The following is a 22,691-nucleotide window of genomic DNA, read 5'->3' on the forward strand; positions in this document are numbered from 1 at the left end:
TCACAAAACTGTGTTTTTACACTATGCATTTACTTTTTCTTAAAAAACATAATAGACACATATTTTTAAGTTTAAACCATTCTGCCATTATGGCCAATATAAACCAATGGACTTACTAAATACTTAGTAAGAGTATTAACTCTTTGCATATATTACTTGAGAAGCAGGCTTCAGATCTTGAAAAAAGTCTGATGGTATTGTGCTATTTAGTAGTGTCAGATTAGGTGTTGTTTATCTGTTGAAGCTTGATTTCTGCTTTTTGCTCAGCCAGTCAATGCCATTTAATACAGTAATGTATATTTGTTAAATGCAAGTTCTGTGTGATCTTAGAAAAGAAAAAAATCCACTGTAGTCGCAGAAGTATTTCTAGTGCTTTCTGAGAAAAGCCAGTTGCATCCAATTTGCATATGCCAGTATAACCATAACCATAACATTTGCAGTTAATTCTTATAACTAAACTTAAACCTGTTGGAGGCATAGTTAAATAGTGATAGCTACAGGCAGGGAGAGAGGCATACATTGAGCAGGGGGGTTGGACTAGATGATCTCCAGAGGTCCCTTCCAACCTTACTGATTCTGTGATTCTAATAATAAACAACTAAATAGTTCCTGCACATTGCTGTCACTGGAGAACTGATCTCTCCTAGTGTCAGGCCATATAGAGGGTATCAGCTCCTTTCTTCCACCTACGACTTCACTAGCGAGTGGTGAGAACAGTATGGTAGACTTAAAGGCATGAACCTGGAACATGACCTCAGTATGGAATTTATCTTTTAAAAGTGTTTCCTACATGAAAAAATCACATGAAACTGCTATACTAAAGTAAATTTAAGTTGTGGTCAAGTAACTCTGTAGCCATGTCAGAGAGGTACTGTTTGATAAATTGAGCCAAGTCTTCAATCAGTTAGGTTTAAATTCCACTCTAAATGAAAATTTAAAGTAATTACAGTGAAGTCTATGGAGAATATTTACATTTTCAGCAGAGTGACTAAATTTGGCTCTAAAACTGTTAACTATTTGGAAACATAAATCTGTACTTTCTGAAAAATCTTAAGTTACACGATTTTTGGTCTTCAGGTTAATAAATCTAAACTGATATAAATGCCAAGTATCATTGATTTTTTTTTAAAAAAAAATCTTCATCTGATTAATGCTAACAATGTGGGACTTAAAGAAACAAAATTTAACTGATTGACAAAGGGCAGACCCAATAGAGTTTGCAAGGAAATATGCAGTAGGAGCTATCTGTCACCAACTAGCATTAGCTGGATTTTAACTGGAAACCTGAATCATGTTTGGTCTTCACAGAAGTTTTGGAATATATCCTCTTCTTATGAGTGGTTAATAACTACGTGCAAATGTGATGGAGTAACCTGACAGAAACAGAGATTTTAGTACAGGGCAGAACTGTTCTTAAAAGAGAACAAGGGAAGCTATTAAAAAAAAAAAAATCAACTTCCTTTTCTTTCTTTTTTTTTCTTTGAAACATTGGTGATTTAATAAAAACCAAGCAAACCTCATAACAGATACTTTAACCTTTGGTAATTTATTTGTTGTGGTATAGTAGAAAGGCAGGAAATCACCTTACTCTTTCCTGTGGGACTTTAAAATATCTATATGCATATACAAATATAATCTGTATTCTCATCAGCATCTTGCCACATACAGAACTTGACATTCTCAATTTATCAATGTCAAAGTCCCTATTTTCAAGTTTTTTTAGATGTATATACAGAATGCCAGTTATCAGGCTGCTGTTGAAAGCCTACAAAGGAGTGTTGGAGGCAATAGATACTCATAAAATAAAAAGGTGTTTGTTTCTATTTTGAATTAAAAAGAGTAGGTAAATGTATTCTGTAGTAGTGCACATGGCAGCAAATAAAATACTTAGTCCATATCATGACTGATACCAATTTGGAGATTTATGAAAAGCTAAATTGATAAAAGATGCAATAGAATAAAATTCATTAGTAGATGGTATTTAACATTATTAGATGTTAACATAGTTTTTAGGTATGCTAGCTATTTCTAATATTGCTATATTATAATATAGCTGGGTGTCTTGTGTGATGAATAAAGTAACTCACATGCACACCGAAGCTCTTCTATCATTGGATATGATGTAATTTTATCTTATTTTTCCACCAGTACAATAAATATGTCTGTGTGAAACTGAATCTGCATTGTGTATAACATTTTAGTTTGAAATAATCTTCCAAACCCGAGAAAAATGAATACGCTGCAAAGAGTTTGATGTTCCCAAAAGACTTTGTTTACAATTTTGTTGAACTGTTAAGCATTTATTGTAAGGCGAGTAGATTGTTCTAGTTTTAATCATTATAATACAGTTCTGTTTTAATATTGCATGATCTGTGGGCTGCCATAAAGTTGTTACAAATTGGAGGGCTGATATAACATGAAATGAGGCACCTCATCTGAATGTCGCTTTTGTTCTGTATTTAACAAATTAGTATGTTGACATTTGTCACTGATGGATTTCATTATTTGCTGAAAGGGTTTTAGGGGGTTTGACAGCATGAATGGTTTGTCCTACAGACTTTAGAGAATTGATAAAGGCATCTTTGTTCTTTGTGCAAAAGCACAACAGATATCTTATTGACTGGCTGGTACAAAAAGGAAGGCTTGTATAGCTGCTGCACAAAATAAACTAAGAAAATAATTTTGGAGCCATTACTTATTCTTCTATGTTGTTCTCTCTCTTCTTGCTAACAACACATCTCATTAATCAATGTAAGAAGAAGCATTGCATCCTCATTCAATAAATTCAAACATGTATTTTACATCAGGTGCAGTTTACATACTGTTTATAGAAGACAAAAATAAGAAAAACAGGTAATGAAGAACAGCAGGGCTAGTTAGTTAAATTTCTATTGCCTAAAATTACCTTTTTTTAAGGTAGAGGACTTCAGAGTGTTGCATTTGTTGTAAGATATAAGATACGAAGGCATAGTAAAATTAATACGTTTTAACAGGAATGTTGAATATCAAAATAGATACTGACAGCATTGGATTTGTACCCCTGTTTTTAAGCAAGATGAAAGCCTCCAGAAGGGCTTATAGGTACGGATTCTTATAAGCAAGAATTACGAGTGATATTCTTTACAGACAAAAATTAGATCACATGTGAACTGGATAATTATCTTCATCATGCAAAATTGGATAGTTATCTTCATCTCGCTGTTTGTTGCCACATTTGCTAGTTGGCACAAGAAGCAAGTGTGTATTAGAGTGAAATCAAAACTTTTTAAAAAAATGGATCTGTGCCTCTTATATAATAAGAAAAAAGTTCTGATCAATTCTTTTTCTTTTAAACTCTCTTAGATTTGTGCATTATCCTTATAAATATCAGAGATTTGCAGCTTTCTCCCTTAATGTTAGGGATTTCCTGGGTGATTCAGAGCGCTCTGTAGTAGCCTGGGTTCTCAGGTGAAATGTTTGTTTTAAGAATCCTTAAAACCAAGAGCATTTCTCAGGTTTGTTTTGTTTTGTGAAGCTCCTCTAGAGGTAGTTTGTCCAGTTTTAGTAAGAATGACGTCTGCCTTCAAGCAGGTTTCACTTCTGTCCCGCTTTTAACACAGTAATCCCAGTAGTTTTACACTGAGAAGCAGAATCTTTATCTACACATACCAAAACAAGCAAATACACAAAAGAAAATATTGCTTGTTCCTTTCAAAGATTTCTTCTGTATATTAAATGAAGAAAAGATGGCACATTTCCTTGTTTTATTTTTTCTTGTGAGACCCTTTGAGATCCTTCAGTGTACAGACTTTAGTGAACTGACTTGAGTGAAATTTCCACTGAATATGGAGCAGCAGATGCATTGTCCCTCTTCTGTCTGGGTATTTGTCTTATTAGGTTATTTGCACTTTGACTCTTAGCTCTGTTAATATCAGAAACTTCATGATGTAGTAAAAGGAAATCCAGGGCTTCCAGTAAGAGCAATGATGGAAAGCTCCAAAAAATGAAGTCCATCCATGATCAAATAAAAACATCCATCAATGACAAATATTATCATTTAGACTGGAACTGAGAAACGTTGTGAGAGACTGTTCATCATATTAATCATTTTAGTGACGATACAAAGAGCAGTCTGAAAAGGCTCTGAAACAAATGCTATGCACATTTCTAATATACAAGAGATTCTTTTCTAATATTCTCTTCAGTACATTAGAAGAGGATCTTTTTTTTCATCACACAATCATTCTATATTTGTAAAATGGGAGGTTTGAGTACACTCTTCAGAGATTCTATATCTGTTTCCATTACCCTCTTTTTCTAAAAAAATAGTGATCAATTACACTAAAATGATTAATTACAATGATCGAATTCCATGACCATATTCTTTTAACTTTCTTTTAACTTTTTTTTTGTTTGAACAAATTTTTAAGGTTAATCTTGTGGTCCCAATTTTATGAATCAATTCTAAATGAAGGAGAATGAACATAAGAAAGGTACTAACAGAGACTTCCTGAACCTCATTATTTCTAATTAACCATTTAAATAGTGAATAACATAATATCTTTTTCCATTTTGCCATTTTTAAATCAATTTGGAAGCCCTCGGGAAAATGTAGTAAAAGTTTCTTACGAAATCTGGAATTTAGTTCCTTCCTCCAGAATGTAGATGAAATGTTGCCTTTATATTGTGTATATACAATTCTTATTGAAATCAGTGGGAGCATTGTATTTCCTCTAGCTCCTCAGACACAAGCAAAAATTTTACTTCTTCCTCTGAAACTCTTTTGTCATAGTACATATGTCAGCAAGAATAGAGATACTTCAAATTGTCGTGGTCTTTGCATCAGCTGTTTTGCTTCAAACGCAGAAAGATAGCTCCATGAAAACTAAAGTACTTAGGTACTCTTCTCAGGAAAATCTGGACTTAAAATGTTTTGAGTTTCTTGATCTTGATTTGTTGGCTCACTGAAATAATCCAGATAGAATTTCAGTTTATCCCGTATCTTTGTGTGTGTGTGTGTTTTCTCTTTTAAGAAAAAATAAGCTAATTGAATCATAAAGCTTGAAAGACATAATTTGGAAGTATTTGGCACAAAATAATGGATTTTTCTGGTAGGAATATTTAGTATGGGATTTAGAAATCAGAATTCACAAATTATTTTCTTTTAGCAATGTTGGTTTTTGTTGCTTACTTGTATGTCAAGTATGAAGGATAAAAATTGAGGTGGTTTTGAGTCAAATGACCAAGTAAACTGTAGTATTTTTAGGGTAAAACAAGAATGTGTATTTATGAAGCCACTTTACTTCTCTTTTCTCCTTCCAATACATCAGTTAAATATGAAAAATCCATCCTGAGATTTACAACACAAAAAGCTGCCATCCCCCAAATATCTCTTTTGAAAGTTGAGGGTTCTAATACAAAAATTTTGACGTATTGTAGGATTTGCTACCAGGCGGTATTGTGTAATTGATTTTGTAAGAGACTTCTGTTACTTAGTGTCTTTGTATTTTAGTTCAAATAAGTCTGGATTAAAAAAAAAAAAAAAAAAAGTTTAGCGGGAACTGAGAAGGTTTTGGATCTGTAATTCTTTCTTTGTTATCCCATGATTACCTATGGTAATTCTCCTTTCTGTACAACAGGGGGCAGCTTGTTTGTTGCCTGTGCAAATCCTAGGAGTACAGAAGTTTCTAAATGAGTTGATACTGCTGTGCTTGCATAAGACATTGGGACATTGTATCTAGAGAACTTCAAGAAGGTTCATGCCCTGCAAGTTCTTCTATGTGATAGAGACGTGTAGGATGATAAGAAGTAAGCAGAGATGTCATTAGGCATCTTGGGGCTATTAGCAGCCAACTAATGACTCATTGCTCAACCTGAAGGTTCTTACTTGGCAGACTGGAGATTGATCGTCACCTTTAGTTCCTGCTGAACTCACTGTAAAATTGGATTGCTCAATACACTTGAATTCCAGACCTCAGATTGAGCTTCACATGTAAAATATGTAAAATAAATTCTTTCTTTCCTTCTTGGTTTACATGTGCTTACTCCTTTCATAGTAGCAAAATAAGGTTTCCTGGCATATGAAAATTTGATTTGTCAACTTCTGACAATATTTTCAGTGTGGTTTTGTTAATCTTAAAGTTCCAGACCTATTCTTTTTTCTAAAGATGGCTTACAAAATGTCCAGTGTGAATAATGCCTGGACAAATGAAATCCATAGTTAATTTACAAGTCCAAAGACGTTTTAAATTCAAATAAAAAGCTATGGAAGGTGGTGGATGTGACAGTTGCTGTAAGGGATAAGTACTGTCTTTTCATTTTATGCAAATTCTTGCAATAAGTTTTGTTGTTTGGTACTGAGGAGAAAATGTGTAATTTGGGATTGCAGACAGGAAAAGTATTAAGAGTTCTTACAAACCCTGGTATTTCTGTAGCAACTATTTGGCTTTAGGCACATTATCTTTTTCCTTCCACACTATCATTTCTTCCGAGTCTTGCGCAAAGTGTCAATTTTGCTGCTGAACAGCAATAAGAGTCCATCCTGAGAGAGATTCACCCATCTAATCTGGTTTGGTACTTGGAAATAAATGAAAAAGAAGTGATGGCCTGCTAGTTCATGGGTAGGAGCAGGTGCTGCACAGGTGTTTGGATGGGCAATTAGATGGTTGACTCTCTGTGGTTCAAAGATTGGATGCTGAATCATTGCAGTCTCAGCTTGGTTAATAAAATCCTCCTTTGCAAGTATGCAAGGGATTGCTGTTCTTCCCTATTGCCTACCCAAAATCCCATGTTTTTGTGGGAGTTAGAGAGTAAAAAGCCATGAGTTAGTGATCTGCCCTAGAATGACCTTCATTTCTAACCACCAGTCAGTTGGTGGTTTCCAGTATGATTTTAAGGAGAGAAAACCCTCTTTAGGAAGGTATTTCTGTCACAATACTCAGAGTACTCTGACTACCAGATCCCTGTCTCTACAGCTGCATCAGCATGCAGACCTGAGTCTATGATACAGTGTGAACCTTGGTGATCAAAAAGGTTGTTCATCTCTGTAGTCTTCTCAGTATTGATTGCAACATACGTAGTGGAATGGTGGAGATTATAGATGTAAATAATTGGATGTTGCATGTTTTCATCTGTGGTCTGATGACACAAGGGTCCTTTGAGATAAATCATAAAGCAAGCTAACATTCAAAGTCTGATGGAGATATCACAGACAACATGTAAAAATTGTTCTCTGTATCACAGGAATAATGTGGGCTGAAGGGAGCAGTGCTCATGAGAGACTGCACAAAATATGTGTAAAGAGCTGTCATTTAATTGTCTAACTTCATCAGATTCCCTAACCAGTAATCTTTAAATGTTTATCTTAACTTAGTGTATGCCTATGAAAATGTAGGGATTTTTCATACTTGAAATACATACTTAAAATGGGATTTTCTAGAAGCAGAGTAATGATCTAAAGCAGTTATACCTGACTGCCATTTCCTAAGTAGGAAAAGATAGGCAATACGTGAGGTATTGTCAAAATAGAAATTTCTTTTTATTTATTATTTGACTTTTATCCATGATAGGGGTTTTAGGCACTACTACTGACTCTGGAAGCATAATTTTCCAGCTGATACAATCCCTGTTCTGTTATTTCAGTAATGTACAAGAAACTGTATCTGCAGATCCACATACGTTAAGGGGAAAAGATTTCCACTTCAAAAGGAATGGAACAAACATGTTAGAAATGCGCTTCATGTTCCTAGTTTGCTAACTTGAGTGCACTTAAGTTAATGCACGTACATTTGGCTAGAGTTTGTGCCATGTGGCTCTTGCCTGAGCTGCCAAGGATAACACACCACTGCAGCCAGTGTGCAGAGCAGCACCTGCATCTAACTTAGTCTAAAGAGAAAGTTTTGCAAAATTGCTTTCAGAGATTTGGCTTCAGATTACTGTTGAGATCTCTAGGACTCCTTGGAAAACTTGTTTTAATGAGAACTTTTATGAAGAACATCTATAGAGGTGGAATCAGGTGACTGGTATATCTAAACCCTTAGGCCTTTTACACCAAATGAAGGAATAATACTTCCCTTTCGGGAAGTATGTTCCCCTTTCCTTCATGTGCTTGTCTTCAGAACGAATTATGGAGCTGAGATTTCCTTTAGCTACAGTCTAACTGGGAGAAAGAACTAGTTCATTCTTTCTGTCAAATGATATGAAGATCTAAGTTATAAGGGTGTGATTCTGGTTAGAATATGAACCTTCTACTTTAAAAGTATAACCAAGTGTATACTTGTTGAAAACAAGTGATTAATTTCTTTTTCTACAAGGGCCATTGGGAACTAGTCCAGCTTCCTGGGAAGGACTGGTGGGGGTTTTTCTTCTTTTGTTAACTAGGAGAGGTTTCCCATCTTCCTTACCGCATCCAGGCAACCTGTTCTGGCCTGCTTTAGAAACCTGGGCCAGACTTGAAAAGATGTCAGCTAGAGGCATTTTATAAGGTGGGCATACCTGGTCAGGTCTGGATATAATTGCTGAGGTGAATCACCTTTGCCCGTGCTTAATGTAAGAAATAGATTTCTTTCCTTTTCACTTCTAGTGAAAGAAATGGATATCAAGCCTTATAATATGTAAATCAGATGGCTGGTAGGAGATTCAAATTCATATTTTAATTTTAAAATATATGTATTTTTAGCCAATTGCAATTTTGTCATCATCGTGATTATCTTAATTTTCATATGGAGACTTTCTTGCATTAGTGAGTCTTTGAGGAAGAACACTGATAATAGCTATGAATAAAATTGCACACCCTAGATGATTTTTTTTTTTTAAAAAGGTAGATTTTGCTGGGAACAGTAGAGGTAGAGTAGAGTAGGTAGGTAAAGCAAAGCTTCTGGCATTCAAACATACACTGGAAATAGAGAATCTGTATTTTAAAGTAGTGCATAGAGTCAAGTTTCTGTCCAGACTAACAAATGCTGGACATAGTCTGGAGATACGTTCAGTTTTTGAGAAAATTAAGCTTAAGATAAATGGGTACTTTGCACTGTGGTATGTCACTCCGTCACTATATGAGGCTCTGAACTGGAGACATAGCTACTTGTTAAGGGCAAGCAAAATGGTTGGAATTATTTAAGGTGTTCTTGGGAAAGGAAATTCCTGGCTGTATTCACTCTCTAAAATGAAATTCTGTCTCTGTATATAATCTTGTTCTTTTTTTTTTTTTCCTTGAGAAAGCTGTGTTTGGGTGGAGGTGGGGGGAGCAAATGTAGCTTGTACTTTTTTTCTTGCAGAAAAGTTTTGGTAATCCTTTTGTAAAGAAATGTGGCATTTCTGTTATGAAGTGATTGCAGAAACCAGGAAATGCAGTCTTTATTTTTATTTTGTATATACCTACAGTAAGACACTTAAAATGCAGACTATTCCGTGAGCCTGTTTATAAGGCCTGAAGTTACTTTTGTTTTGCTTAACCAAAAGGCCGAAACACTGCCAGCAGTATGTCTGGAATGTTATTTACTTGGTCCATTTCTAAGGTTTTTCTTTGTAGCACTGTACACATGCCACAGTTAGGGGTCATTTACTTGCAACTGGCCAAAGTAATACCCCCAAAGCTGCAGTTATTCTTCTCAACAGGGGCTTTATGATAAAAGGGAGCAGCTCATCACGTTCTGCTGCTTCTGTACTCGCACTTTTTTCCCCTCTCTTTCCCTTCCTCCTTCCCTCCCTTTTTGTAAGCAGAATTGCTTTTGGCGAAGATTTGGAGACCTGGTGTTTGCTCTTGCTTTGTTCTCAGTGACTCAATTCCTCTATTAGCGCTTTAATTCCTTACATTATCTCTTACAGCGCCAACCGCTTGAAATGTGTTAACTTGCTTCACAGGATTATTATTAATATTTTATGAGGAGATGGCGATGGAGTATGTTTTCCCTATCTAGGCCCATATATTTTACGGTCCCGGTTCCAGACATTCAACTAGTTGCAAGAGAGCTGTGGGTGTTTTAACATTTCCAACGGAAGGGCAGGGCGGGTGGGGAAGCGCTCTGGAATGCTGACAACTAATATTTGACTCTTGGAAATGTCTTAAGGCCATGTGCTCCCCTCCCACGCGAAGAAGGCTAGACTCGGTGCTAAAGACCTGTGGTCTTGAAGTTATTACCGTTGTGCTTTCTTTCCCTTCTAGCTGGCCGGAGTTGAAAACAGCTGAAATGCAGATTATGGAGGCCTAGGGTTAGTGCAGGAACACTCTGCAAATCATTTGTGCCCTTGAGAGTCCCATCTGTGGCATCTTTTAACCCCTTGTATGTTAGTCCTGGAGGGCCTAATTCTGTATGCTTCTTACTTAGAGGTACTTAATTTTAGAAATCATGTAGCTGCTGAGGAGTTAATGTCTAATCAGTGTAAACACAGCATAAATTGCCTTACAGCACAACGTGAGTTTGAAACTGCAGTAACTTGCAATTCAGTGGAAGTGTTTTTCATAACAGAGCAACTATTCATAGCAGATTTTTCCCCTCATTTTCTTTTCATATTGCACTTAAGTTGCAGAGATTTTAATACATTTTTGAGGAGTTGAGAGGAGAGCAGGGGGAAAGTAGAGTAGATACAGACTGGGTTGTTCTTGCTTGTTGTGAAATGTAGACATTTATTGGGCATCTAGCTTTTATTTAGCTTGTGGGCTTTTGGTAAAGGATGTCCGTCTTCCTCTGCGTCTGTTGAAATTATTACCTCTTATCTTCAGATAGTATCTTTTTAGCTTGTTTTAAGTTGTAGCAAGTGCATGCGCTTTACTATGCATGGTCTTTGTTGCTTTTGGAAAGTGATTTGTTTTCTTTATAAGATGTTTCATATTTATTTCCTGCTTTGATGATTTAGCTGATATATACCTGCTACCTATATTCGCACCTGCTCATCTTTTATTATCCTATCTTAAATATAAATGCTTCCATTGAAATAAAACAGCCTTGTAATTTGAAAAATATAGAACTTTTAGTTTAAGTAAGGTAATAACAGTTTGACGGTTGAATACAAAACAACTGCTTGGCAGAGTTTTAGTTTGAATCTCTGCCAACCAACACTGAAGTGCAACCTAATTCCTGAAAATGCCTGAGCTATAAACTGTCTGTCATGACCTAGCATGCATACAGTAATAACAGGCTGAGAAGGCTAATAAAGTCTATGTATTATTACAGGCATGCATTGCATCTGAGAAGGCTAATAAAGTCTATGTGTTATTACAGGCATGCATTGCATGTTGTAACAGATCTATAATGTATTTGGTCCTTCATTTGTGTTGTACAGCCCCCATGTCATCTTCCTGTCTCAGAGTGTATTACCTGGAGGGCGACATCTCTGTGGAGCACGTCTATGTCACGAAATTGCTCATGCTTGGTTTGGACTGGCCATTGGTGCTCGAGACTGGACTGAAGAGTGGATAAGTGAAGGGTTTGCCACGTATTTAGAAGATATATTTTGGGCTAAGGCTCAACAGGTAAGGTGAGAATACATTACTTCTCAATTGAGTCATCTGAGAATCAAAATTATATACCCTTCTGTCAATTAGTTTTAAATTAAACCTCTTGTGTTAAATTAAACCTCTTGTGTTATGAAGCTAAGTCTTTCAAAATGGCACTGGAATTTGCATAGTAACTTGTTTTTTTAAAAGATACTCCTTCCTCCACTATCCACAATGAATGCTACTCTTTACCAAGGTGAAGGTCAGTGCAAAAAAGAATGGAAACATCTGATTGTCAATGATTACCTTCCCAAAACTGTACTACTCAAACATTACCATTGAGCTACCAGATAGTTGTTTGTCATTCTTTCCATTTGTATTGTACTTCTGAACCTGAAATACTCAGCAATGTCTTACTGAATACTGTAATATTCCACACACACTCATGAAAGTAGTATCTGTTTGCCCTATGAATAGCCAAGAAACATGCTTTGAAATAAAATGATTGCTGATGAATGAAGCAACAAAGCTTGCACTTTTTTTTTTAATACTGCCCAGCAGAAGTTACTCCCTTCTCAGAGGCTTAGAAATCATAGTCCATCCTAAAGATCAGAGATTACATGTCAGCTAGTGAAATATTTTTCTGATCTGATTCTTTTTTGTCATACCTCTGCTACTTCGAACATTTTATGTATTCATTTCCTCCTATTCTGGTGTCAGGCCCTGATTCTCTTTTCCTCCGTGTCTTACAGGGCGCTATTTAAGTTAGTAGGGCTCCTTGTGTGGAAGAGCAGGTGGGACTGGGAACCAGCATCATAAATTCTTCTGAGTTTCCATTTTACAGATTATCAGGCATATTTATAGCACTGAATGTCACTTTCTGGAGCAAGGAAGAGAGAAAGGTTGTCCAAACCCTTTACTTTTTCCTTCTGGTCCTCAAATTTCTTTATGTCATTACCTTGAGCATTACTTCTTAGCTGTTGTGAGCTGTTCATATTCATCCTACGCTTCTGAGAGTTACTTGAAAGCATTTTCACTGCAGCAGATACCCTTCCATGTACCTGAGTGGAAAGGAGTAAGCAACAAAACAGGCTGAATATTACCCTTGTTAATTTATAAGGTCAGAAAATTTGTTACCTTTTTCTTTATTCTTTTTTTGGGGGGGGAATTACTGAGTAATTTTAGTGCTATGTAATTGTTGGATTAGGAATATATTCCATACTGCAATTTCAACTGTGACTGAAATATTGATTTAATGCAGGAGAATATTAACTGTTTTTCGCTTCTTCAGTCTCCCTTCTTTCCTCCCTCATAATACAAAAGTGTAAATTAGTTGCTGATTTGAAATCTGACAACCTAGAGTTTATCTCGTAAGCGTACTTCTCTGTTAATATTGTTCTTATGGGGGAAAATAAGACAGGGAACTTGTACCAGTGTGGCAGAAAGAGTAGGAAAGAGGGGTAAAATTAGGACACAAAGCAGCTCTTTGCTTTCAAGGCTGGGAAGAGTAAAGATGCAGCCAGAACCGATATGCCAGGTATCTGTACTGCATGTTCAGTTCACGTATTGCCAGTCAGCGAGGGGAAAACAACATGCCTATCTCTCTCCTCAGGCAGAAATATTTAACCGACTATTGATCTGATGTGCCCAGTGAGGCTCTGTTTCCCTCAGTGTTGCTATTAACTCTTAGAGCAGCAGCCATAATTTTTGTTGTTGCTATTGTTGAAGGGTGTGGATGCCTGTGCTGCTTCCTGCATTTCCTGCATGTTAAAGGGAAACAAAGCAAGTTTCTCGTTCTGCAAATTATTATTGACTGTTAGGAAACAACAATCAATGATCTGTGGGGTTTTTATATACTGGGCAGCTGTCACGTGATGAAGTAAAAGGGCAGCAGGAATTGAAAGCTTTACTTCGCTGGCGACGACTCAGAGATGAAGTGCAGAACTCTGAAGAAGAGCTACAAGTTTTACGGTAAAGATCTGACATTGTAATGTTTGCCTTTGCTTGTTCTCTCTCCCGCTCTCTCTCTCTCTCTCTCTCTCTTTCTCTGTCTCCTATTTCCTCCATCTATTTTCTCCCTCTAAAGAGCATACATCCAAATCATCTGATTAAATCCACTGCATTTCCTTCTGAAGGTAAAACAAAAGTCAAATTAAATTGACCAGGTTATTCATCTTCTGCATAATGTAATTGCCTTTCTGCTTGTTAAAAAAAGTTTTCCAAAAATGTGAGGGTTAGTTTGATATAAAATGTCTCTAAGCATTTTACAAGAGCTTCTATTTGGGAAAAGAGTAAGAGGCCATTTCCTGAATAAAGTTCAATGTTTGAAGCCTTAGCAATTTTTTCTGTTTGTTTTATTTGTTTTATTCGTCTGGCTGAAGACAAGCACATACAGGAGTATAAAATACATCTGCCAAGTTGAATGAAGCTTTAAAAACAAAGGAAAATGAACTACATAAGTATACTTTCTCTTTAGAAATGAGTAATGCTATTTAGACAAGGTTTTGTTCTTTGTGTATCAGATGCTGAGCTCAAGACTTCTCATATAGCTAAATACATTAGATCAAAAAAGGATTCTTGCTTTGCTAATGATTTAATAATCTGGACTGTTCTAATTGGTGTCTTGGGAATTTGCCAGTGTTTTATCTTGAGGTACCTAGAGTGGTTGCCCAACAGCTTTACTGCTTGTCACCCCCAACAATCTTTGACCAAGAAAATTGAGTTTGCTAATCTGAACTCCAATTAGCCCTATACTGACCAAATCACAGTACAGGAACAGAGAGATTATTCAGAACATTCTTCTATCCTCACTATATGCAATATGCACTGACCATTTTAAACAGATTTTTAATAACTTGTTCTTAGAAACCTCCAGTTAAAAGGCTTGTGCAGTATCTAAGCTGTTTTAGTGCTAGCAATTAAAAACTATTTCCTACTATTTGGCTAAAGTCTTGTTTGTTTCAAGTTATGTAGATTTCTTGTTTTCTTTCACCAAGCAACAGTGAAGAACTATTTGATCACCGTCTTCTTTGTAATCCTCTTTTATGTATTTTCAGAAAACTGTTGTCATTCCATTCATTTTGAGGTCCTCTTTATGTGCTTTCTCTCTAGGGTCTCAAAGCCTTTTATGTTTGGGTACTAGGTACTGTTCACCAATGGAGAAATTCTTTCCTGTGGATTCATGTCATCCAAAATTGTGTCGTCGACTTTGTGTAACGGTAGTGATCTGCCTTAATTCACGTTTATTGATGAATTGTGTGTCACACACAAGTGTATATGAGTCAGTCAATTTATACATTTGTAAGTGTGCAATTTGATGATAGGTACAAATACAAAAGCAAGCCTTATCGCTAGCTGCCATGCAGCTGCTACCAACACAACTACTGATTGACAGAGTCTGAGGTTTTTTTGTTTGTTTTTAAATAAATTACTTTTAGCCTGGAAACATTGCTTCTTGTGATAGGGGACTTATCTGGATGTTTGGTTTTGATTTTCAATATTATGGAATTGCATGTGCTGCCTTTCACATTAATTATGTATTTACTTTTAATATGTATGTGGTATAACATTTTAATTTTTTTTTCCCTAGTGCAAAAATATCCTTTACAGTTTGAGACTCAAGAAAGGGCTATTTATCTGGAAATTAAAACTTAAGTTTTCTGCAAATTTCCACATTTAGTAGACATCAATGTAGTTACCATGCCGTACTTGCATTTTTCATAGTGATATTATTGGTGCAAATACGAAAGAATGATAAATCAGTTTGCATCACTATGTCACTAAATACACACTTCATAAGAGGAACTTGATGCCAGCTTGGGGTTCTGTGAATCTCTGCCTCTCTGATTTCTCTGCTTGCCTGCAGTTGTATCCAAGAAGGACTTGTTCTTCTACCCCTATTCCATCTGTGGAATGGATTTAAATTGGTTCTCTCTTTGCATATTTAGTATTTTTCTTATCTTCTCAAAGTATGTCAGTGTGCTTTCCAGTGCCGGTAAGTCAGGGAGGAAATTTCAGTCTTACAGTTGTGCTGAATGTTGAGCTGGTGCTGGTTCAGGCTTGTGTTTTTATATAAGAATATCAAAAGTAAATCATAGCGTTTAGTTTCTTTTTTCATCCATGTTAGGAAGACAAAAATCAACCAGCCTGCTCTTCCTTAGCACAAACTCATGTTTTCAACTACTTTTTTTGTTCCCTCTGGACAGTCATGTGTTTTTTCTGTGCTTTCTTCTGACAGCAGGAAAACCCTGTCCATGATTTGACAGTTGATCCTATTAACTCTTGATCCATGAAATGAGTACCTATTATGACTAGGTGAAAGACACACACCATACTGATGATCAGTTGTCTTTTGATTATGGGTATTTGATGCTATCACCATCTTACGAGATACCCATGAAAAATGAGGCTGGATATGACGGAAAATGATGAGTGTCTTTCCAGCAGGCAGCAGCTCTGAAAAGCAGCACAAGCAATTCATCAGCACTGAAGAAAATTTAAAGCACTGAAATGTAGTGCTCATGTAAGATAAGACTTCAGAATCCCATGTATTTTCTCACAGAGTTTGAAGCAGACCTGAAGACATAAAATTACTTAGGAAAAAATCACTCATTTTGCTGGCCAGCATCAGTACAAGTCTTTCATGGTATCAAAACAAAGAAGACTTAAGAAGTCAATTTCATTCTCTGGAGTGAAGCTGGTTCTGAGATCATTTCTTGCACTGGCCCTTGTGATTCAACTTCTGCCTTTGAATTTTCACAAAGACAAACCAGTGGATACCTATTCTGCTTCCTTCAGAAATACGCCAGTGTCTAAAATCTGCCAGGTAGAAACTTGAATAATTTGAATCATCTTAGCTTTATCATTATGCCTAGCTTTATCTGCTAGAAGAGATGCCAGGTTTATAGGGCAGTGGAACAATCATTCAGTCTCTGGACCTACAATATATTGTAAGTATACTAAGTATTGTTTTAAATTGGCTTGATGAAGTACTGACAGCACTGCATAGGGTAATATTCTGAATATTTACACTATTGCACAGGCATTGTGGGGTCTATAGTATATATGTATCCTTTGCGAGAAGAAATTCTTCAGTACTATCATTCAGATGGGATACTGCTTTCCAGACACCTACTACACAAGATCTATACAGGCACTAGGCTGAAGATGGAAGGAAGGAAGGATGACTTCCTAATTTAAAATAATTGTGGCTCTGGGAGATGTTTCAGTTTAGTGTAGATCCTATAGTCTCAAAGTCTGCTTTTCAAAGTCTACAAAACTCTACTTATTATGAGAGAAACAAGGAGCAATTTAGCTGCTTTTTTTTTTTTTTTTTTTTTTTTTTTTTTTTTTAATACTTAAAGAACAACATGAAAAGTCACATATGAAATTCCAAAAGGCCTTATTTCCAGGAGACTGATTCAAATGGGAAATGAGCACACACTTACCTCCAACAGTGGGTCTGTAATGGTAGCAGTATCTTGAAGAACCAGAGCTACCATAGGATAAAAAAATCAGTTACTGATCTCCTTTCATTGTTGAAGGATCTTTATAGGAAGAAATCTGAGGGACAGCATGGGAAAGGACTCTTAAGAACAGTGTAAAATTAAATCTGAATTTTATTTTTCTATTTGATCTCAGATAGTCATCTTTCATCTAGATTTTTCTATGTCAAGTGAATTTGGTGTGCACGGGACCTAAACATAGTGCTTAAAGGGGAAAAAATCGCTTGGCGCTCTTGGCAAAACTAAGAAGCCATTATAAACATACAAAAGAAAAAAAAGGCAAACCAAGATAGAGAAGAAGAAATTTGTCACTGGAATTAGCTCATGAGTAGCATGTGAGTGATGTGGTTTGAAGAATCCTGCACTGCTGTGGTCTGTGTTGTCCCTGTTTTGTAGAATTGGGGGAAAAGAGCTTTGGTTTTTGAGACTGCCAGTTCAAAATCTACATTTAGAGAAGTTGTTTTAGTCACACAGACCTCTGTTCTCAGACAGATGGCTGGGATGTTTTCTGAATAAAAGGAAAAACTAGAAGACTCATCAGTACTATGTCTGTGAAAATACTTCTTAAATGACAAAAAAATATTTGCATAGCTTCTTTTTGATTTCACTGTGTGCTTACAAGAACCTAGGAGTCCTGTAGACTTTACTGATGTAGATTTCTGACACACCAGATGTTTCATTACTTTTTAAAATCAGACAGTCAACAATTAATTTTTTTTCTATACACTATTACCTGTTTGAAACCCTTAGATCTGTGTGCGTGTAAGAGGCTGTTTTAAAAATTCAATCCCTTTTCTTGCAACCCGAAATGGCAAAATGAAGAACAGAAAATAATTTCACCTGCAGTGAATTACATGCAAATGAAAGACATTATTCTTGCGAGTGTAGCTGTGTGAGCTGTTGTTAAGGCACTGACTGGATGTGAGAAAGGGAAGCTCTAGTTGAACAGAACGACTTCAGTCTCCTTCCTCTCCTTTCCCTTTTGTCTGAAATGGCTGTCTTTTTGGTTTGTTTTGTTTCTCTTTGTTCATGATGTGCCAGTGCACTGTGGAATGACATAATGTCATGCTGGCAATGAAGAGCATACAGCAACTTAGTGATGCCTCTCAGTTTTACCACAGCTGTCTGGGCAGCTATGTACAAAATTGCATTAAAGGTATGCAACTCCTTATTTCTTCTTGTTCAAGTCGAATTATTTAACTTAGGGTGGAGAAAAAGATTGAACTAGTGGCAGGGGTCTAGAGATACTATGCCATTATAGTGCTTTCAACTGTAGGGCATGTAATGTGTCAGTTATTTCTTTACTTTCTTACCCAAGCCTTAATTAGTCTGCTGTCGTTTTAGGCCCAACAAAGAGAACACAGGAGAAGTGAGCGACTCTGGAGCATCTGTTGTCAAACATGGTCTTAAAGCAGAAAAAATCTTCATGCAGGTTCACTATTTAAAGGTGAGTGTTATAAGCTGTTTTTTACTGGAATTGATTTGCTGATGTTATAAAGACTTCTTTCTTTTAGACATCAGCTAATTCATGGCTGCTTCCTTGTTCTTGGCGTAATTTCTTGCAGGGTTACTTCCTTTTGCGGTCTCTGGCAAGGACAATAGGAGAGGCTTCATACCTTGCATCATTAAGAAAATTTGTCCATAAGTTCCATGGGCAGCTTGTCCTTTCTCAGGTACTCTGCTTCGGTTTCTACCTACTTTCTGAAAAAAACCCAACTAAATCACTGATTTTGGTTATGGTGTGAAAAGAGAACAGCAGTTGTAACCTGACAATATTGGTGAAACCCCTGCATTCTAGGGGGTAGTACCACTTCTCAGGGTGATACTTAAATCTGACTCTCTGCTTGTGTCTGATTCATAAACAGTGAATGGACCCTTTTTTGGAAGTATCAGCTCAATACTCTGAAAAGCCAATATTCACAGATGATGGTACTTTCAAAGATATGGTCATTTACTGTACTAGAGTTATCTGCTCTACTCTCATAACTGCTCAGTTTAGGTTGTGGTCAGTCAGTCTTTTCCCAGATACCTCTTTCAGTAGGAATGTAACTGAAAGCTTGCATAAATCGGAAGAGTGTATTAACATTGCTTTCTGACTTATTTCCTTCCTCCCTACTTGCTGCTGTATTCAGTGCTTAAAAGTGCACGGTCTAACAGGACAGTCTCTCTCCCACCAGGTCAATGTCTCATCACTCTGTGGCCTTACACCCACCTTTATTACAGTCTTATCACAGCCTTTGTGTAGGTTTCCTTATCATGGTCTGTAATCCCACCCTTTCTTTCTAAAACATTCTTCTGTCTCTCTGTTGCTGAAGAATTAATCCACAAGGGATTAAAATGTTTCCTCTTTATTTCAATAGACTTTCCTGAGGTAGCTGCCCACTCTTGAGAGCAATATTTCTCTTAGAAAAGAATTTCTTCCTGGATTGGTGAAGGTTTGGCTTTAAAAGAAATAACATTGAATTAGAATTCAGAATCTGCTCTCCCCAAGCCCAACTAGATATATTAATCACTTGATCTATAGACTTAGCTTGTTCTCTTCCTGGCACAAGTGATTTATGATTATTTCACACAGAATAGAACAGCTTCAGAAGGAAAGATTGAGCAAACCATACCACAGAAGCAACCACTAGGTAGAGCATCCATCAGGGGTTATAGTTAGAAGTTTACCTTCCTCAAGGCCTTTCTGAAGGAGTCCTCTAACCACTGGTAGTATTTAGGATTAGAGGATGGACTGTCTTGTCCTTCACTGTTTTGTTTTGAAAAGCAATGACATAACTCTGAACCTAAAGTTACAGGAAACCTTGTCATTGGTGATGAAACCAGCTTATTCCCTGGCACTGCAGTCTGTTGCTTCTTTAGTGCTGCAAATGCAACCACTCGTGAGGCTGTCTATGAACTAGATTGCTGAGGAGATTACGGTTAAAAACAGGCCTGGAACAAAAGGCACAATGAGACAAGCAGGTGGCATAACTAGAAGATGGCAGTGCAGTCAGAGTGAGGAGCAGCAGAAGAAAGAAGAAACAAGATATTAGTGAATTCTTGAAATTGGTTTCTTCACTGAAGACTGTCGTTTTGGAATACCTTTTAAATTGTAGAGACATTTCAGAATGGTAAACATCAGAGAAGGGGCCTCAGATCTTGAGGAGACGGGATCTAACATGCTCCTGTCTTTCCAGCTACAGTAAGTCTTTGCTCAGTATGCTGGCTCTTCTGGATCTCGTCCTGAAAGACCTGTCTGCCTCTGTGTATTTACAAAGAGCCCACAGACCTGTGGATTCATTTGGATGTCAAATTATCCAAAAGGGAGGCATAGTAGCTGTACTACAGCAACTCTGGAGGAACAATTAGGGTGTAAAGGGAATTAATGTTTCCACTGCTGTAGCTGTTTCCTGTACCACATCACTGAGATCCTGAGCAGTTGTGGAAAGTGCCAGTAACAGCCTTGTCTGTACTAGGGTGCCGAAAATCGTGAACATGAAGCTTCACTGTTACACTGCTGAAAAGTTTTTAAAAAATACAGATAACCTGAAGTTACTGAAAGCAAGAAGCAGTCCAGTACTTTAATCAGGTTGTAGGCAAGGTGCTGATATTTCTGTGAGGAAAAGATTAGCTGCTTAGGTCTCCTGGTTGACATGAAACCAGTTATGTCAGTAGACTGTGTGAGTACTGCAGCCTGTTAAAAATCCTTGCACATTGTCTAGCTACAGTGACTAATAGCGTAGTGTTGCAGTGGAACTGCTAATCTACTAGTGATTTCTCCTTTCGCTATGTATGCTACTGTGAAGTATCATTTTGAGGACAAAGTAGTCTCACCAGCTGAAATACTACATGCTGCTTCTGAGCCCAGAAATAACCATTTTTGGTAATTGAATAAAAACATGCTCGTTATTTTTTATTTATTGAAGCAAGAAATGCTTTTATTTAAAGTTTCTTAAGCTACTTTTTACTAGAATATGTGCAGTATGTGCATAGCTATATGCTTAGCTTAGATCAAAAATGTATACTTGCCTTCATTTGAAAATATTTGCTTTGGAAAGCTGTGTGGTACACAATAAAAACTATATAGTATACTATGAAAGTATACGGATTGTGTAAAGTAGATATTCTTAACTTGTGTGCGATGCTTTGAACTTTCCTAGATGGCTGTGCTTGAGAATCAGTTATAAATGGGTCACAAGGTCATAGTGATGCTTCATGTGTTTTGACTTGTTTCATTGCAGCCTGAATCCAGCTCCTTTTGAAAGTGCTGGAGTCGAACTACAAGTAGATAACTGTGTATTAATACATGCCTGGCAAGACTGAAGTTTGGTCACTGTGCTAAAGAAAAAAGTGCACAGGGGATAAGCTGTATCTGACTGTAAATGTATTTACTTTCTCTGTAAGAAATCTTAGCTTAAAAGTTGTATTTATGTAGGTATCTGCTGTAGGTAGATGAGCAATCACAATAGGAATTGGAAATGCAGAAGCCATGAAGCAAAGTTAGTACACAAAGTTTATTGTTCAGATTCTTTCTTGAACAAACATGCTGTCAGCATTTAAATGAATAAAAGATTTAAAATAAATAGAGATACAAACGGTAAGTTTAAATATTGTGTCGTTGTACTTTCACCTTGTCCAAAATAATTGTGAAGGTTCTCAGCCTTAGGAATTGTGGGGAAGAGGGAAAGTAAAAACAGTGTAAAAATAATTGCCCATGTTCTGAATACTAGTCTTGTTTTCAGTGGTGTTTGTAGTATTTTTCCTAGATGAGAGCCGCAGGTGCAAGGAAATGACTTCAGAAGTGAAACATTAATCAATTTGCTTTTTTCCTTCATTTTGATTGCATGCTTAGTATGTTTTTAATAGTAGTTTTTGTTTATTTTAGTTGACTTAGCAACAGACAAGTAAAGCAAGTCTGAAATCTTTAGGAGAGATTTTTTAAAAAAAACTTCCATTTTTCTTTCTGTGGGAGAATTCACTTAGTGTCTGTTTTAAATGAACTTTTAAAACAATGAATGGACTGTCTGTTACTGACTATAAATAAATAGAAAGGAGTGCATGTTGCTGATATTCCTAACGCAGTTAAAACTATTGTTCAGTTTGATACTGAAATAAGAATACCTTGGGAATTGAATTGTTTTCAGACTTTCATTTTCATGTAGTTCCATCTACATAATAACCCAAGGTCTGTTGTGTTTGCCCATTCTGTTAGAGTTATAATTTGCTATAGTAAAATGGCAATTAAGGCAGCTCTTCAAAAACTGATGATTTATGCTGTGCTCGAAAGTTTTAAAGGCAGATGTTATACGCACACAACCCCCTGTGTGCTTACGTATATCAACATGTTCCTGCACGTCTATTTGCATAGGTATGTACTATTGTTGTCAATTTTCTACAAGGAATTGGTAGCTGCACGTACAAATCATCATTCATCTCTTTGCTTTCAGAACTTTTGTAACTAGAATTGGAAGTCTAAGCATGCAACGTACGTATATTTTGGTGAAGCCAGTTCTGGTGCTCGGCTGCCCACAGCAGCCTGGAGCATGGGAGTCTTTGCCTTCTGCACTCCTCTGTGCTAGGAAAACAGAAAAAGACGAGACAATTTTATTCAGACTGAGTTAGTTTTCTTTTCCAGTTCTTGCACAAGCGAGCAGATCCCTACTTTTTTTCTTTTTAGGTAAGCCCTGTGCAGCCTTCATTCAGTTTCCTGATTTATACACACAATGAGACAGTCTTTAATTTACGTATGATCAGTCCCTCCCCCTCCACTCTCCCCCAAGACCTTTGCCTCA

At 36.7% G+C, this 22,691-nt stretch overlaps 1 protein-coding gene across 18 annotated transcripts in view; it reads left to right on the forward strand.

Moving 5' to 3' along the window:
• AOPEP (aminopeptidase O (putative)) overlaps window positions 1–22,691 on the forward strand; it is a 212,536-nt gene that overhangs the window by 68,750 nt on the left and 121,095 nt on the right. For 16 of the 18 annotated variants that reach the window (XR_009961246.1, XR_009961247.1, XR_009961245.1 and 13 more), the window contains exons 6-9: window positions 11,260–11,449; window positions 13,278–13,384; window positions 18,262–18,364; window positions 18,483–18,590. Coding sequence is in view for 10 of the 18 variants with exons in the window: in XM_062600334.1 (XP_062456318.1) it covers window positions 11,260–11,449; window positions 13,278–13,384; window positions 18,262–18,364; window positions 18,483–18,590 (508 nt within the window). In the remaining 8 variants the exon portion in view is untranslated. Of the gene's footprint in view, window positions 1–11,259; window positions 11,450–13,277; window positions 13,385–13,794; window positions 13,853–18,261; window positions 18,365–18,482; window positions 18,591–22,691 lie in introns of those variants that run through there. The other 2 variants (XM_062600343.1, XM_062600336.1) reach the window with 2 other exon arrangements.

The sequence above is a fragment of the Rhea pennata genome, chromosome Z, assembly GCF_028389875.1.
Source record: "Rhea pennata isolate bPtePen1 chromosome Z, bPtePen1.pri, whole genome shotgun sequence".
Taxonomy (NCBI): Eukaryota; Metazoa; Chordata; class Aves; order Rheiformes; family Rheidae; genus Rhea; species Rhea pennata.